Genomic DNA, 18,431 nt, shown 5'->3' with positions numbered 1-18,431 from the left:
AGACTCAAGCTCAAATTATTTCTCTGTCTCTCCTTACCTATAATGAAAAGTTAATACAACAGCCCTGTTTCCTTTTAAAAACTCTACAGAGGTGGACGCTGCTCCAGTAATGCTCATTAGACTAATGTGCTTTGATTGCAACTGCAACTTGAAGAATGTCTTACCTGGTTGGGCTCTAGGAATAGCAGAATATTCAGCTATTGCTTTCCCTTCTACAGAATCTGTTATTTACAGTGGCAAGAAAAAGGTCTTTGAACCCTTTGGAATTACCTGGTTTTCTGATCATGTGATCTAATCTTCATCGAAGTCACAAGTGTAGACAAACGTAAGCTAATATCACACAAACAATTCTAATTGTGTGTCTTTTATTGAGCACAGCCACAGTGCTGGTGGAAAAAGTAAGTGAACACTTGGATTTAATAACTGGTTAATAACTTTGGCAGCAATAACCTCAAACCAGCTCTTCCAGTAGCTGCAGATCAGACCTGCTCAATGTTCAGGAGGAGTTTTGGACATTCATCCTTATAGAGCTGCTCCAGCTCAGACATATGTCTGGTGTGAGCAGCTCTCTTTCACTCGTTCCATATCATTTCTACTTGATCAAGGTCTGGGCTCTGAAGGGCCAGAAGTCATTCTGTAGTAGATTTACTTCAATGTTTTGGGTAATTTTCCAGCTGCATCACCCAGCTTCTTCTCAGCTTCAGCAGGTGGACAGCCACCCTGACATTATCCTGGAAGAGACCTTGATAAACTTGATGTTGAGCTGTCCAGACCCAGAGGCAGCAAAGCCTCAAATCATGATTCTTCCTCCACCCTGCTTCACCTCTGGGATGATACTTTCATGTTGGTATGCAGTGCCCTTTAACTGTATGTTCTTCCCAAACAATTCAACCTTAGTCACATCAGTCCGTCAAACATTTACCCAGTGGTATTGTCAATATTCAAGCTGTTCTCTGACAAACTTGAGGTACAGTGATGATTATTATTTTTGTTTTTATTTTGTAGTGACTTCCTCTGTAATGGCCTGCAATGGGCTCCATGCTCAATGATTTTGCAGAATGTCATTACGCGGGCAGGTTGAAGTATGGAGGAACCAGGAGGGAAAAGGAGGAGGAGGTACGATATTAGGATTTTTTTTTTTTTTTTTTTTTCAAATCTCAAAACCAAGTAAGTTGTGAACCACTAGAAAATGCTTTTGAGTTTACTTTTCAATGTGTTGTTTGCTAATGAGTCTTGAGGTAATGTTGTGTTACTATTAAAGCTTGCTGGCTCATTAAGACAGCAGATAACAGCAGTGCGGGACATTTGAATTTGAGAGCCTTACTGTATTATATTGCATTATAGTTCGAACTGGCACCAGGTGCCTGAATTGAGTGTTTCTCTTTACAAAAAAAATATTTTCAGCATAAATTGGTGCATAAAAGTTAACCAGAATGCATGAAATGAAGTGTTTGATGCTCAAAATTAGTAAGACTGGGCCATAGTAAAAAATGTTTATCGGTTGCATTGATTTGCATTGGTTGTAACCAGTGTTTATCTCACTGACTGAAATGATGAATTAAATAATATGTAAAAAATAACACATTTGGTTACAGCTTCTCAAATTTGAAGATTTGCTGTGTCACATAGTATCTATTTGTATCACTGTATATAGGGTAATTTGGCTGTTTGACCTTTCATTTGACAAAATAAGCAGATTTGTCATTTTATAGACTAAAAAGTAATTGATTGTAAATTTATTGTGGAACCCCCTAAAGGACAGCTGTGAAACCCCACTTAGAAAACTACTGATTTAAGCCATCAGTGAGAGGTAGACTTCATTGATCCTAATATAGTACAGTTATTTAATTAATCCTCATTTTGTTGTGAATCTGTTTCAGAGACATTCTTTCTGACTTGTTTTGCTCAAAAGCACTTCAGAAAGGCAAATGTTTAATGGCTGTTTTGGCTTTTAAAAGATGGTCTTTGACCAGGGACCATACTGCTGTTATATAACTGCAAACCTCCATTATTAGTAGGTAGTAGGAGGAGATGGAGAAAAATCTAGCTTCTGCGAATGGCACTAAATGCTGTTATAGACATTTAAAAACCGTCTCAGAGATCCATGTGACCACTTCAGGGACACTTAAAACCCCTTGAAAGAAACTTTCCAGTAACGTCAGGCACCCCTGGGACCCCCTTTATTACCCATATAACCTCTGAAGAAACTGTCTTACTCCACCAAAGACCCCATAAGTGGCAAGAAAACTTTAAATGAAACACTGTGACCCCTCCCAGGACCAAGAACTCCCTAAAGAAACCCCGTGACCTAAGCCAGGCGGGTTGACCGGACTGCACTGCTGCTGCTGCTGCTGCTGTGAATGTGATGCAGCTCATGTCTTTCGTCCAGGCGGCTGTGCAGAAGTAGTGCGTGCATGGGTCTGGAAAGTTATCTCCTTCATCATATTAATGGGTTAATAATGTGATTGATTGGTCATCTCCCTGGGGAAATTGTCTTTTCTGCTTCCTGGGAGGGCAAGACTCATCAGAGAACTTGCTGCTGACTTGAAGGATTCTTGCTCAAGAGCCCTTCAGCAGGGCGAATACTCGGCCACATCTGAGGGAGGGGGTTCACCCCGGCTCGTCCCGTTCAGAAGGTTCTTACCCTACCGCTGCTGTGTAGCCGACGGCTTCCTCAGTGGGGACTAAAGAGGCGGAGGCGGAGGGGGAGGAAGGGAAGAGGAAGAGGGGAAAATCCGGCGCTTCAGGACGGCTGAGTCCCGTTGCGATGCATGGAGGCTGCTTGGAAATGCTCCCCGGGTCTCCGGAGCGCATGAGGCGGTTTCAGCCGACCGACGGGCCGCAGCACCGGGGGGATTCGGCTGCTGATCCGCAGCTCTGCCGAGCTGCCTCACTCTAGGTTCGGCTACAGGAGCACGGCTCGGTTCCGTATCCACGGAACGGAGGCATATTCTCCGACAGCACCGTGATCTGGGAGGCTAAAGGCTGCATCACATCCCTGCGTTGCAGTGGTGGTGGATACTCTGTAAGCTTGTCGGGTGGCATCTATGCAATTTTATTTCGACTTTTCATTTTATTATGAGCACAGAGGAGGGAGAGGCGGGTCCAGCTTGTGCAGAGGCGAGGGGAGGCACTGCCATCATCCACCGCCACACCTGGGAGGAAGGCGAACCGCACGGCTCCCAAGGACGTCCGCATCCCGACGATGAGGACGAGACGGAGCAGGGAGAGGAGCAAGAGGAAGGAGAGGGCCGGAGCTGTAGGGATACATGTGGGGGAACCGCAGAGAAATTCAATGGAGAGAACAACGGGGGGAATTTTTCCAGTGAGGATGGGGCGGTCGGGGGCACATCGTGCAAGACGCAGGCGATGCATTCAAACTGCAGCAGCGAAACCTGCATCCCCACTCCCAGCTGCCGGATCTGCTTCCAAGGCGCAGAGCAGGTAAATGTACCAGTGACATGCAGGTGAAACCTTGAACAGGTCTGACATCAGTGTACCCAGGATTTGGTTGATAAATCCACTCTGCCCCTGTTTTTATCAGAGTACAAGTCTTGGTTTTGTGAATATTGACAGTTAAATTGGATGAAAGTGAGGGAACAGCAGTCCTGGACCGTGATTGGCTGACAGCAGCAACACAGCTAATTAAAATGAGGTAAACCTGCTGAGTGGAGGCTTCACAGGTCACATTCTGAAACTGGCCTGATCGGACCGATTTTTTCTTCTATTGAGGAGAGCCAAACTGAACCAGCATCAGTAGAAACGAGAAGTCTTATATTTAACAACTTAAAATCAAAACTTGAATGTGTGGAAAAACACAAAAAAAGTTACATTTCAAAAACACCTGAAATTGCTGCAGTGACTTCAGCACCACGGACAGCTCATAAATCAGCAGTTCCAAAAGTTAGCTTGTGAAACCTTCAGAGGTCCTTGAGTGGCCCTCAGAAAGCCCCAAGCCTAATGAGGAACATAATAATTTTACTGTTGCATAATACTAAATCCTATTATTGCTATCCAGTAAAACTGCTACAATGATAATCAGTTTGCAAAATCATGTCTGCCTTCAAACAGTCGATAAAAAATGTAATCGTTTATCAGCTGGCATTACACTTGTAGGACAGCTAACATGAAGTTCTCATGAACATGAACAATCCTAGAAAAAGCTAAAAGCATCTGAGGCTAATAGTGCAATATCACAAAAGCTGTAACCACAACAAGCCAGAGGGAGTGTGACTTGTAACCACATCACTTCCTCCACTGTGGAAGCTGTGCTGTACCAATTCATGTTATGTTTTTTTTTTTTTTTTTTTTTAATAATTTGTAAAATAGATACATGTCAGCTCTTAAAATAACATTTTTTAAGATTTATTTCTCTGACCTAATGCAGAATTGGATTTCTGACATTGTTTGGCATTAAATGACTCCTCATTTTGCTGATGACCCTGAAGCCATGTTAAGGGTCCCCAAACCTCTGTTTGAGAACCACTGACCTTGGGTTTACAACAATAATTTGTACCACAGTGAAAAATAGTTATCCATAAAAGAGGTGATTAAAATAACTTCAAAATCATGAAAAAATATGTTGCATAACTGCCCACTACCAAAATCTGTTTTCAGCACCATGGACAGGACTAATAATCAACATGTGCATTTCCACCTGTTTCATTAACTAGATTTACATTTCAAAGAATTCAGAGCAATTTATCTTGACACAAGTGACTGGTTTCACAAAGACAGACTGACCATTGTCTTTTAGTCTCTCAAACTGCCTTTAATTTGTTAATTAGTAAATAAAGACTGTTCAGCTCAAATTTTGCAAAAGAGCTTGGACCTTTTTAATCTAATTCAAGATTTCAACTGTCTAGTGACGTAGATATTTTCTGTTTTAGCAAACCACAAATTTAATACCGGCCTCCTCCTTCCTGTTTTTTTGCTTTTCAGTCAATTGTTAACAGGTGTCATGTATCGGTTATTCATGAAACACAGCTATAAATTCAGGGGGAGGTTGCAATAAAATAGATTGGGAGTACATTGGATAACTTTAAAGGTAAATAATGAATCACTATTTTTGTGCAAATATATCATCTTGCCTTTTGCTACCAGCAAAACTAAGACTGAGGGAAACTCTACAGACCTGTCCAACAGGTCTGTGTAGTACAAAGACCCTTAGCAAGGCTTCTTAATTTAGACACACACATAGTAAGGAGGTTCAGGATCAGAGGTCAGTGTAACTCAGGAATGATCATGTTAAAGAGCAGAAAAGTCTGCTGCACTGCTCTGGAAGGGTTCACACTTGAAATGATTTTGTACTGAGAGCAGGTTTTATGCTTTTCACAGCTGATATGAGACCACAGATCAGAGAAGCAGCAGGTTTTCTGCCCCCTGAACGAACATACACATTGATGCTGACATTCTGTTAAGCATCCAAATAACATTACTTAGTAAATTCTGTTCATTCATTTCACTCCTTAGCTGTGCTTTTGTAAATTCAGTGATTGTTTCCAGAGCAGCTCTAACAAGAACAGGTCAGTGAGCCAATCAGAAGAGAGGAGGCGCTGAGCCTCTCATCTGATTGGCTGACTTTTTTCAGAGTGATCAAATAAAAATATAGCAGATTTCAGAGAAACATAATCCTGCAAGGTCGGAAGGTGGATCCAGGTGGGCGGGGCTTGGGGCATGGCTGAGGGTGGTGACTGTTTTGTTGTGACATTACAAAGTTACAGAAGCCCTGATGGCTTGTTTTAATGCTCAGTTTCTGAATATGGGCTGTGTGCATTCTGTCCGTGGATTGCACACACAATATTTATGTACCACCTAGACCTGCTTTATAATTAAAAAAGGCATGGACATCTCACTTTCTACAATATGGGACCTTTAATGGGGCCTTTAGAAATACAGTTTGGTTCCAACCCAAATCAAGATTTAAAAATCTGTATTTTTTCCAATCCTGACACCATTGAACATGAGAAAAGGGACCCAGAAATAGACATAAAATTACCATTTTGATGGTGCATTTTATTTCTATACAGAGTCAAGTCAAGTTATTGTCTTAATAGACAATTAAGGTACAATCAGCTGTACAATCAATACACAATGAACCCAACAGCATCATATCAGAGGAAGATGACAATGGCTGAATCATAATCTATTTATAATAAATATCATCCCAAAGTGATGCATCAGTCTTACTGTCTGCACGTCTTCCTGGAGCTAGATGGACAGACTTGGACAAGCAGGGATAAATGGACACTTGTTTCTGAAACCTGACACTGTGTAGGCCTATTTGGTTCGTGACAGCTACGCTCGATGAGGGACGATTCATCCCTGCTGGAGCTTAAGGGAAAGAGAGGAGTCAGGGCAGTAAATGCCTAAGTGAATATCCTGTCTTCTGAACGTGGGCTATAGCCTATTAGCAGAGCTAATCTAATAGCTCTGCCTCCGGGTCCAGACTGATATTTGATTTTGATACAAGGCTGGAGGCTGGGCAAGCTCACCAGTTATCAGAAAAATTGCAAAGCAGAAATTGACACTTTAAATATTCACGTCTGAGCAGATAGAGTGAGAATAAAATTTTATTTAAGACGACAAAAAGGCCAAATCAGCATCAGTACACTGCTGCTTTGAATTTCTATCAAATATCTTTTCAACGTTGCCCTGTCCTTTTAGAAACCAGTGCTGTTTGATTCACAAAATTGTACTGGAACTTAACAGATCATCATTAACTATGGAAACAGCAGCTGCCAAAACAATCTCAACTCAATGCCCACTTACACACTTCTCTGCAGCTTTAAGTCATATTCACAGCAGGTGGAGTTTGCTCAGATAGAAGTTTTATTTCCACCCTTCAGTTGAAACGCTGTTGGCCGTCTTGTGGATTCTAGAAACCAATGGCCTTTTATAGTACCAAAATATGTGGGACACTTTCATCAAATGTCCCTTTAGAGAATTCAGAAACGTATTAAAATAGTCCTTGATGTTGGTTTTATCAATCACAACTTCAATGGGTAGCTGACCCATGTCAGTTCATTCAAGTGAAAGCCTCCGAGGTCCTTTTAAACCCACAAGGTTAATATGACATGATGAAAAATGAGCTCGCTGACCGCTGACCTTAATATACTATTAATATGCCACTCACAGCCCAGCCAGCAGGTCAAAGCTACAGTAATGGCTGCTCAAGGAATGCCTCAAGGAAGAAAAAAACCATCAGAACAAATATATACGGCTGTAATGATTAATGTCATGCTGCATCCTGCCGTTAATATCCGTGAGCGTTGTAGCTTTGAGAAATGATCATTGATCTGAGCGGTGCTGGCAAAGCCCTCTGGCGAACAAGTCGTGTATTTTCTTTGATGTATGACCTGCTGGGAGAAAAGGCCAAACTGAGGCCTGAAAACAAGGATTTTGAGATGATGGGAAAGTTGACACATAGACCTTGAAAATGGATGTAAGATTAATACCGCGGAGACGGTTCTAACATTGATCCAAACGCAGATGGTTCCTCTTTATTCCTGAAAAGATCCTGCGGTTTAATCTGTCACAGGGAGTGGACAAAAATATAGAGACACCACACAAGATATGAATATCAAGTGCCCAGTTACTTGTAGCCTTTTGCTTCAGAGTAGCTTTGTTTTTTCTTGTGCTGCAGGTTTCCATACTAGATTGTTAAGTATTTGCAGAAGGATAACACAGGGCCATCTTCTTTACAGCTGTTCAATTGACGAAGCAGGCAGAAATCTGCTTCTTGAAGCCAGGATTTCTGATTGTTGAAGCCAGGACATAGTTAGAATTCCTCCTGCTGTTCATGAGAACACTCTTGATTTCCTCAACATTGTGTGCAGCTGTAGTGTCCTAAGGCTGGCTCATTTTTCTTACAAGAGTCACTAGCCTTGCAATTTGTCGGTTCCAGATTTTAAAAGACAATACCAGTGTTTTTGCAACGTTAAACCTTTTTACCACCAGTTACTTTATATGATTTCCAACCATTGCCAGGCTCATTAGATTCCTTTCATTTGCATAAGATATCAATCAATTTGCAGATCGTTGAAGTTTTCTTGAGCTGGGTAATCATCATGACTGCTTTAGTTTTCAGGTTCAAGTTACATTTGTGACGGAGGTATTGTTGGCTAAACAACAAAACACAAAGATTCAGGTTCATTCTAATGATGACGTAACTCAAGTAGTATAGTTACAAGCCTCTGACAATTGTTTTCACACTGAATCACTGCGTTGTTCAGTTTTATATTGGAAACAGATCCTGCCCTTAAAATAGTGTTCTGATCAGTCCAGGGTGCTACCTCTTACCTAATGTAACTTGATTGGGTTTTAGCCCCCACGACTTTGCATGTAAGTGGATATAGATGATGGATGGACACCCTTTTTTGTGTTTTGTAATATTAGAAGTGCTACAGTAAAATGTTGAAGAACCCTTGATAAACTAAAACATTACAAACTACTTTGGCAGATGTTTGAGTAGAGTAAATGGGCTACAACATAAAACTTCTTATACTTTTTCTTTGTGTGTGACTTTGTGTTGGTGATCAGCAGCAGTAACAACAACATCAAGGCTAAAACAAAACAGAATAAAACTGCATTATCATTGGCTGTTCCCACTTGAAAATGTGTTTTAAGCCTCCTCAGGTGTGATGTGTTGGGATGGTTTGGTTGGTCATCCATCCTGCAGGCTACAGGCTGTAGAGTGAGTTTAGGAAGGTATAGATCTCAGCTGCTGGCCAAGGAATCATAAAACTGTATTATGAGGTATTTATTATCTTCATCTGACAATACGACAATAGAATTACCGATGCTTATGTATTTTATTATAATTGTTTTTCCCATTCCAGTGTTTTTTCTCACTTTTGTGACCCAAGTTTTAATTTGCTTTAATCAAATCAATGCCACCTCCATTCATACATACATACCTTTGTTCTCTCTCTGGTCTCCAGGGCGACTTGTTGAACCCATGTCGGTGTGACGGCTCAGTGCGTTACACCCACCAGCACTGCCTGCTGAAGTGGATCAGTGAGAGGGGCTGCTGGACCTGTGAGCTCTGCTGCTATCGCTTCCACGTCATCGCCATCAACATGAAGAGACCATGGCAGGTAAAACACATGGCTGCTTTGACCTAAAAACCATCAGCTGATTTCACAGCCTGGTTCCTCTGTTTAAAACGACCCCGAGTGACCCCGTCGAACTGTTTGGTGGCGATGGCGGTGAGAACCAGCACACTGACCCCATACTTCAAGATACTGTGGAAATGCAACTTTCTTTATCAGGAAAATAGTGCAATGACATCAGTATCTTTATAAGATATTCATCATAAGAAAAGTATTAAAGGTCCCATAATTTATAGTTTTCGTGTGTGTGTGTGCGTGTGCGCGTGTGTGTGTGCGCGTGTGTGTGTAAAGTAGTTTTACATCTCCTCTCTCAGGCTTCTCTCTGGAGCTCTTGTAACAAAAGGTCAGTGAGCCAGTCAGAAGAGAGGAGGCTCTGAGCCTCTCTTCTGATTGGCTGACTGTTTTCTGAGTGATCTAGTAAAAATTTAGCAAATTTCAGGTAAACACTCAGAGAAACCAAATCCTGCAAGGTTGGATGGTGGGTCCAGGTGGGCAGGGCTCGGGATGTGGCTGAGGGCAGTGACTGCTTTGTTGTGACATCACAAAGTTCCAGAAGTCCTGACAGCTGGTTTTAAGGCTCAGTTTCTGAATACAGGCTGTGTGCATTTCTCTGTGGACTGAGGCTTTGATACTTTCACAGTATTAATATAGAACCTAGACCTGATCTATAATCAAACAACACATGGACATCTACCTTTATACTGTATGGGACCTTTGAAATGAAAGACAAGAAGAGTGAGGCTATACATATATATATATATATAAAAAGTAAGAAAATATTAAAACAAAAATATTAAGAAGCTAGATAGTAAGGATGTTAGTAGTATTTTCTTTAACATTAATTGGATTATTTACTGTTTATTGTTTCCTAAAGCCACTACTTAGTGGATTACTCTAACTGGCAAATAACAAATAGTCCTCCAAACTAAATGACGAAACAGGTCTTGTCCTCACCCACCAAAATGTGTTTGTCTCGTTAGGACAGGGTTGTAAATGGAGGTTCTCAATTCTGTCTGAATTTTTTAAAAAAAGAAGAAAAAAAAAAAGAATCTGTTGTTTTTACAGATTATCAGTTGGGAATCTGGCATAACTTCACCTACTTCAAAGATGCACGGAAAGTAGAGGGAGTCTTTTTAAAAATGATGTCTCGAGATCATCAGAGTCATCTTGATGAGGGGCCACTTGAGGACTCTGAGTCCCAGAGGCCTGTTTGATGATTGCTAATCAGATTATCTGGTGGCATCTTGGTGAATAGGATTTGTCTTTTTCTGCACTGTTGTCTGGAAACACTTGAAGATGCTGCGAAAAGACAACAGCCATTTTTGGAGATATTAGAACAGCCCTGCTGAGTAGCAATGCTCATGCTAGAAATACCATCATCATGATGTCTAGTATTTTTCATGTAGGTGAGGGAAATTGACTCCGTGTGCGTGGTCAGATATGTAGTTTAAGTGATGTGACACCAAACTGCAGCCATTATATTTCCCCTGGCTTTTTTTTTTTTACTGCTTTTTACAGCTATAAACCTTTGAGGTTCCAGTGTTTTCCCACCGAGCTTTGCTCTCTAAATCATTCTGGAGGCATTAACAAGAGATTGTTTCTAAAATCTTTGATGTATTGACTCTGGTGAGAAGTGATGCTCAGAAATATTCACAGCTTTTCTCAGCCACACAGAACTGAAGTGGTAAAAGCAGTTTCCGGGCAAACTGACAACAAATAAACCCACCGGCATCTGTCAGAGCCATCCCTGCAAAATGGTTCACTCCAACTCAGCTTCAAAACCCAAATATTGAAGTGCTTCCGTTCTGTAATTGTCGATTTATCTTCTTCTCCTTGGTCCTGTGAATGATAATTGTTTTTTTTGTTTTTTTATGAATGACTCATTGCTTTAAAATGTAGAAGTAAATGGGCAAATCTGCCACAAGTGCCAACTCTGACCTTTATAAATGTGATTCAAATCTTTACACAAGCAGAGCTGTTACCACTAAAGTCTCCAACTGCCATGAGGAAGCAGAATTATAGCTAAAACTGAGTTGGGGAAAAATAATCCTGCGCAATAGTGAAAAGCAAAACAATAAAAAGCCTTAGTCATCCCATAATCTGTACACACAAATAATCTCAAATTAAACAGTTAATAACTTCTGCTTCTAGGGGTCTCTCAATCAAAACAATAAAAAAAGATGGCATTGGGTGACATTGTGAAGTAACATGGGATCATGGGAGTTGTTGTGTTCACCACCATTACCATCAGCGTCTCCTGGTTTGGATTCCTTCAGTGTCAGTGGTTCAGGAGGTTTTTACCAGCAGCTGAATTATCCTCAGAGGTGTTCTCCTCTCCATAGCAAACAGACCAGCTGATTATAACCAGTAGAAACACTGAATAAAACAGTTTCCCATTAAAAATCAGTGATTCACCAACGCTCTTTGGCGGACAGGTCGTCTCCAGCAGCTGGGAGCTGAGCTGTCCAACATTTCCTCAGCTTGTTTCTCTGGTAATTTCAGATCCAGATGCCTGATGACTAAAATCCTTCACCACCAAGGTGTAAAAAGTAAATCTTTGGTTTGAGAATTGATGAAAACATTTGGGATAATGTAAGAACACAACTCAACAACATATAGAACATAGGCCTAGATGTTTTTGGACATTTCAATGTTGAAAAGTTACAGATTAGAACTTTGACAGGCAGGGTTCAATGAAATACCCAGTTAGGACGCACTGTAGGAACATTATTGACTTAGGATTTTTGAATATCTTCCTCTGCTGTTCTGATTTTCTTGTGCATCTTCTATCTTTGTGCGAGTGGAACACAAAATCTTTTCCAAAGGGTTCCGCTCAACTAAACTGAAAAAGCTCCTGTGGATCTAGACTAATGTAGTTAAGTGTTCATTCTGAAGAAGGCAGAGAAATAATGATGGCTCCGTTTGGTAGCTCGAGGCCAGAGAAGCGTCGACTGTGAGCCTGCTGAGTGTTTGTGTTTGCCCCTTCAGGTCTCTGCTGTCAGCTTGGAGCGTCCGGATTCCTTCAGTCCTCCAAAGATGAACAGACAGAGGCTTAAAAATATCTGCGTTCTGGATTGTCGTTTCTTTCACAGCAGAACATTCGGGGCCTTTTCAGATCTGTTTGTTCCAGATGGGACTTGAGTCATTGGCAGACTGAACAAACACACAGCTGAGGCTCAGCAGAGCTCTACTTTCTGTCCACACAGTCTGCCTCAAGTCTTTTTCTCTGAAACGAGCCATCAACAATTTCCTGTTTCCAAGTTATTTTATCAAGTTTATTCTCCACTTTCTGTTTTCTTCTTCTCTTCTCTCTTTTTTCCTATTTTCTCTTATTGTTTTGTCCCTGACACACACATTCCCTCCTCCCACAGTTTTTCCCTCCTCTTTTACATTCTTCGTGGCCTCTTTCCACTTCTTCTTGGCCACCTCTGTCTCCTGTTTGGAGATTTTGTCGAGCCTATAGCAGGTTTTCTGTCCCATTGTGGTTGATATGGTTATCCAGCCAGGTGAGGGTCCTGCCAGTGAGACTGGTGTCTGCCTATAGGACAGTAGGTAGGAGAGGCTTTTACCTGCGAGGCAGGGTTGTTCAGCAGTAGTACATACGTATGTTCATTTTTCTGACACCTTTAACCTGCAATAGCTGTAGCTAATAGCTTTTTTTGACAACTTGAAAGCAGTGGAAACTAGCTGTAAATGCTAAAAAAAAAAGCTAGCTGCAAACTGATTTTATCTGCTTATATCTGCTGTTCAGTGTGCATTTGATTTATAGACCATCTTCAGCTGCCTGCTGCTGCTGCGGAAAACATGTGAACCTAAACTGTAAAGTTGTGGGCAGTAAAACAAAAACAATGAGCTGAAAGACCCCAGAAAGCCCTTTACAGCTGAGGTGAACTGAGTCTGGTAATGATTGTCTGTGGGTTAATCACTATGTGTGACCCCTGTCGCACTACACAATGCTGCTTAAATGAAGCTTTATCACACAGTCTCAGGTGCTCTCTCTCCACATAAACATACAGCATGACTAGCCGGTATTTTGAGGGAACATTCTGAAACATATTCATTACAGCTACATTAGCAAAGGCTTTTCTATTGTATGCACATGTTTGGCCCCCACCTACTGCCAGCTGTTAAGCTCAGGGGTGGAAAAATGTATATATTTTTGGTAATGAAAAATGCTCTTTCTGTATTTTTACATTATGTATATTATGTATTTCTAAGTTTATATATTTATTTATTACTGTGTTGATGCAGTCATTCAATTTAGTTATTTCTACATTTATTTCATGCATTTGTATTGTTAATATTTGTTTATGAAATGATTTATGTATTTCCATGTATTTATTTATTTATTTATTACCTTTTTGCTGCATCTATTAAATTATATTTATATTTATTTAATGCTACATTTATTTATTTATGCAATTTTATTATTTCTGTATTTCTAAATTTATGTATTTATACTTATGTTATTTTTTGTCCTTCATAGTGGTATATCCTATCACAGTGTAGCACATGAGTTCATGATGCCACGCACTTTGACACCACTGGTGTTTGGGTTTAGTTAGAAAAAATAAGGTGGTGTATGTTAATCTCCTCTGTGGAGGAGCTCACCCTGAATACTTGGGTATATGTGACATAAAGACTAAAAGTCAATGTTAGTTAAGCTTTGGGAAGAGATAGTTGCCTAAACCTAAACCTAGCTAAACCATAACAGTGGCAGATCGGAAAATGCTCACCTGAGCTGGTTTAGTCACAGGGGTTGATTTAAAAGGCATGAATAATGGACCTATATATATATATATATATATATATATATATATATATGTATGTGTGTGTGTATATATATGTATATATACAGTGAAGGAAATAATTATTTGATCCCCTGCTTATTTTGTAAGTTTACCCCCTTACAAAGACATGAAAAGTCCATAATTTTTATGGTAGGTTTATTTTAACAGAGAGAGACAGAATATCAACAAAAAATCCAGAAAAAAACATTAAATAAAGGTTATAAATTAATTTGTATTTGATTGAATGAAATAAGTATTTGATCCTCAAGCAAAACGTGACCAGTACTTGGTGGAGAAACCCTTGTTGGCAAGCACAGAGGTCAGATGTTTCTTGTAGTTGGTCACCAGGTTTGTGCACATCTCAGGAGGGATTTTGGTCCACTCCTCTTTACAGATTCTCTCCAAATCCTGAAGGTTTCGAGGCTGTCGCTTAGCAACTCGAAGTTTCAGCTCCTTCCACAGATTTTCTATGGGATTAAGGTCCGGAGACTGGCTAGGCCACTCCAGGATCTTAATGTGCTTCTTCTTGAGCCACTCCTTTGTTGCTTTGGCCGTATGTTTTGGGTCATTGTCATGCTGGAAGACCCATCCACGACCCATCTTCAGTGTTCTGGCTGAGGCCAGGAGGTTCTCATCCAAGATTCCACGGTACATGGCCCCATTCACCGGCCCTTCAATGCAGTGAAGTCTTCCTGTACCCTTAGCAGAGAAACAGCCCCAAAGCAGAATGTTTCCACCTCCATGATTGACAGTGGGGATGGTATTCTTGGGGTCATATTCAGCATTTTTCTGCCTCCAAACATGGCGAGTCGAGTTGATGCCAAAGAGTTCACATTTGGTCTCATCTGACCACATTACATTCTCCCAAGCCTTCTCTGAATCATTCAGGTGTTCATTAGCAATCTTCAGACGAGCCTGTACATGTGCCTTCTTGAGCGGGGGGCCCTTGGGGGCACTGCAGGATCTCAATCCATTACGGCGAAGTGTGCTACCAATGGTTTTCTTGGTGACTGTGGTCCCAGCTCCCTTGAGATCATTAACAAGCTCCTCCCGTGTAATTCTGGGCTGATCCCTCACCTTTCTCAGAATCATCCTTACCCCACGAGGTGAGATCTTGCATGGATTTCCAGAGCGAGGGTGATTGACTTTTATCTTGTATTTCTTCCATTTTTGAATTATCGCGCCAACAGTGGTCTCTTTCTCATCAAGATTCTCGCTGATGCTCTTGTAGCCCATTCCAGCCTTGTGGAGGTCTACAATCTTGTCCCTGACGTCCTTTGACAGCTCTTTGGTCTTGCCCATGGTGGTGGAGAGGTTTGAATGGAAGAGATTGATTCTGTGACAGGTGTCTTTTATACACATAAATTGAGATTAGGAGTACTTTCCTAAAGGGACAGGACTAATTTGACTGCCTCATGGGCACATAACCGGTCTGTGGGGGTCAGAATACTTGCTGGTTGGTAGGGGATCAAATACTTATTTCACTCAATCAAATGCAAATTAATTTATAACCTTTATTTAATGTTTTTTTTTCTGGATTTTTTGTTGATATTCTGTCTCTCTCTGTTACAATAAACCCTACCATAAAAATTATGGACTGTTCATGTCTTTGTAAGGGGGTAAACTTACAAAATCAGCAGGGGATCAAATAATTATTTCCTCCACTGTATACACACACATATACACATACTGTATATAATGTCTTCAGTTCAGACCATTTCATGTATTGTCTCTCCTCTCTGTCTGTAGTGGCAGTCCATCACCATCACCCTGGTGGAGAAGGTGCAGATCATTGCTGTGTTCCTGGGCTCATTGTTTTTGGTGGCCAGCATCTCCTGGCTGCTGTGGTCGGCTCTCAGCCCGCAGGCCGTCTGGCAGCGCCGCGACATCCTCTTTCAGATCTGCTACGGCATGTACGGCTTCATGGACCTGGTCTGCGTAGGTGAGGAATGAGGGAATGATCGATGCAGCTGTCACCAGCAGAAAGCAAGATACACCACACATCTGTCCTCTGAGGTCAATTATATGTACATGAAGGATTTATTTATGAGTGAGTTATGTTGTGAGCTACCACTTGTGCCCTGTTTTTTTAGCCTTTAGTCATATTTTGGCAAAATAGCGACATTAAACTATATGTACAGAGTATGCCGAATTAACTATTAGCAGGTCCTGTTTGCAGTGTACTCATGCATGTACAGACAACTATCATTACTTTGATGCTGAAGAAAACTTAAAAACACGACGATCCTCAGGCAGTTTCTGGAGGTTTATGAGACATTTTTCTTTCTTTTTTTTGTAGTTTCTCAGCAGATTTGATAAAGATAATGACATCCTCAGAAAATGAAGGTCGCACTGAATCTTGTGTGTGTGTGTTCAGATTTGACTGTGCTGATTGTTAAACCAGAAAAAATAATTTCACAGGCAAGTTACCAAACACTAGAAACCGGGTTTCAACAAAGGTTTCACAAATCTTGAAAGGTTTAAAAGGGTTGTTTGGCTCTTAATACACTATGACCAGGGGACCAGCCGTTGTTGGGGTCTCACCTTAAGCTGCGAATCAGGAGGCAAGTTGAGCCTGGAAAGTCAGTTTAGAGTCTGGGCAAGGGCTCTGCATAAATTCTCTTTTGTCTGGGAAACATAAACTGAGGTGATAGAAGATGAGGATGTTGAAGGTAACCAAAACAGCTGGACCACGTACAGTCAATGTGTAAAATTGAGGACGTAGTTGAATACTATTGTGGAACCACTGGAAACAACTACTTTCAGTGGAAATTAGCTAAAGCCTGCTGGGTAACTCTGTCCCACCCACTGATCACCATCAGTCAAGAGAGCACATCAGAGGGGCTTTATGCGTTGACGAGCACTGGCATTTAATGTGGGTTATTTACAAGATGCCGACGTTGAACTTCTTTAGGTTTTCATTTCAGTTTTTATTGTTCTTTATCATTTATATTTTGAAAATTACAAGGTTTTTATGTCTTAATATTTATATTTTGAAATTCCTATTATCGTGAACATTTGGAATTTTAAAAATGTTTAGATTTTGTAAATTTTTCATTGGTGCCAGATTAATTATTACATAATGGTGATGAATGCTGATTGGAGGGGCACCCTGGCAATTTTTTTCCTTGGGACCCAATGGACTCTAGAATCAGCACTGTGCTTCATATCTGCATTCAGCCCAGTGTCAGCTGGTTTCAGCCCTTTATCTGTTTGCTTCTCTCCTCCTCTCTGTGCTCACATATACAATATTTTCATGCAGCTGAGTTCACATTAAAGCTGTTCTCAGTGACATGTTTTTCTGTTTCTGTTGTCAGACAACGGAACAAGTTTGAAACAGTGACTTAAACGCAGCCCATTAAGACTCCGTGTTAACCAGCAGTCGCTTCCAAGCTGCTGCTAAAATCCTGATTTTATAACCACAACATCATCTGACAACATCACCAAACACATCGGTTAAAGACAGAGACTGAGCTGTGATTTCAGATATATTTACTTCTAAAATGATCGGTCGGAGAGAAAGTTAGAAGCGACAGAATATCTTTCTTACTTTGTCTCTCACAGCACACAGCCTCTGTCAGGGTAAGAAACTGCTGCTTCGCCTCTCTGCCCCTCATTAAACAGAGTAGACACAGAGAGAGGGCAGAACTAGTGACTGATGAAAAGTAACTAAGGTTTGTCCAAAAAGTTGCTAAATCTGTTGCTAGGTGCTTTTTTGAAAAAAAAAAAGTTGCTAGAGTGATCTGAAAATGAAAACTGATGTGGATCTGCAGTAAATGTCTCCTGATGACATATAGAAAATGTTCACGCCAAATCATCTTGAAAGAGCAACGACCAATGGGAAGTCCAACACTTAGCTAGCCAATGGTGTCATTTCATCACAAGCTCAACTCACTCACTCACTCACTCACTCACTCATTCACTCCATTTTTGTCGTTGTAACAGGCTTGATTGTCCATGAGGGGGCAGCAGTGTACAATGTCTTCATGCGGTGGCGGGCCGTAAACCTCCACTGGGACGTTCAGAGCTATGACAAGGCCAAGGACATGGAGGAGACGAGCACCGGTCACTCCTCGTTGGCCCCCAGGACGCTTTGGTTGCCCCTGGTCACCTTTGGGCCCAGTGGCCCCTTACAGTCCACCCACCTGGGACCGCAGCCATGGACTTGCCTCTGTTTGGCCCCCTTCTGTCCCAGGCTAGTGGCCCGAAACAACCTCAGTCAGGACAGTGAGTCAGGAGAGGTCGTTATTCGTGTAACATCGGTCTAACACCAGGTGGTATTTATGCAGGAATAAAACATCTGATGGTTTGTGTTTGGTGGTAACAACCTGAGTTTTGCTGGGATTACACACAATCTGTTGTTTCTTTTCTTTCTTTTTTTTTTTTGTTGCAGATTTTCCTTTTTCTACATGATTTCTGCTCTGAGGCAGGTCCTCAAAACATTCTCAACAGTTAAATTAACTCACATGTGGTGTTGTTGCCCTTATGTTTGATTGCTGAACAGACAGACATCAACCACACTCCTTTT

At 41.2% G+C, this 18,431-nt stretch overlaps 1 protein-coding gene across 1 annotated transcript; it reads left to right on the top strand.

Annotated features, from left to right (window-relative positions):
- The first annotated feature begins 3,078 nt into the window (after positions 1-3,078).
- Positions 3,079-18,171, top strand: march11 (membrane associated ring-CH-type finger 11). The gene is made up of 4 exons (XM_022761746.1): positions 3,079-3,444; positions 8,943-9,098; positions 15,653-15,845; positions 17,849-18,171. Exons 1-4 carry the CDS (start codon positions 3,079-3,081, stop codon positions 18,169-18,171), a joined length of 1,038 nt encoding a protein of 345 aa, XP_022617467.1.
- The last annotated feature ends 260 nt before the right edge of the window (positions 18,172-18,431 follow it).

Source organism: Seriola dumerili, unplaced genomic scaffold (assembly GCF_002260705.1).
Source record: "Seriola dumerili isolate Sdu_G_001 unplaced genomic scaffold, Sdu_1.0 BDQW01000432.1, whole genome shotgun sequence".
Classification (NCBI taxonomy): domain Eukaryota; kingdom Metazoa; phylum Chordata; class Actinopteri; order Carangiformes; family Carangidae; genus Seriola; species Seriola dumerili.
The sequence above is the reverse complement of the archived record's forward strand: the minus strand, read 5'-3'. Positions and strand labels throughout refer to the sequence as shown.

Coding starts and splice junctions, on each gene's coding strand:
- march11 (XM_022761746.1), top strand. CDS start 3,079: ATGAGCACAGAGGAGGGAGAGGCGGGTCCAGCTTGTGCAGAGGCGAGG. Junction 3,445..8,942: donor GCTTCCAAGGCGCAGAGCAG/GTAAATGTACCA, acceptor TCTGGTCTCCAG/GGCGACTTGTTGAACCCATG. Junction 9,099..15,652: donor ACATGAAGAGACCATGGCAG/GTAAAACACATG, acceptor CTCTGTCTGTAG/TGGCAGTCCATCACCATCAC.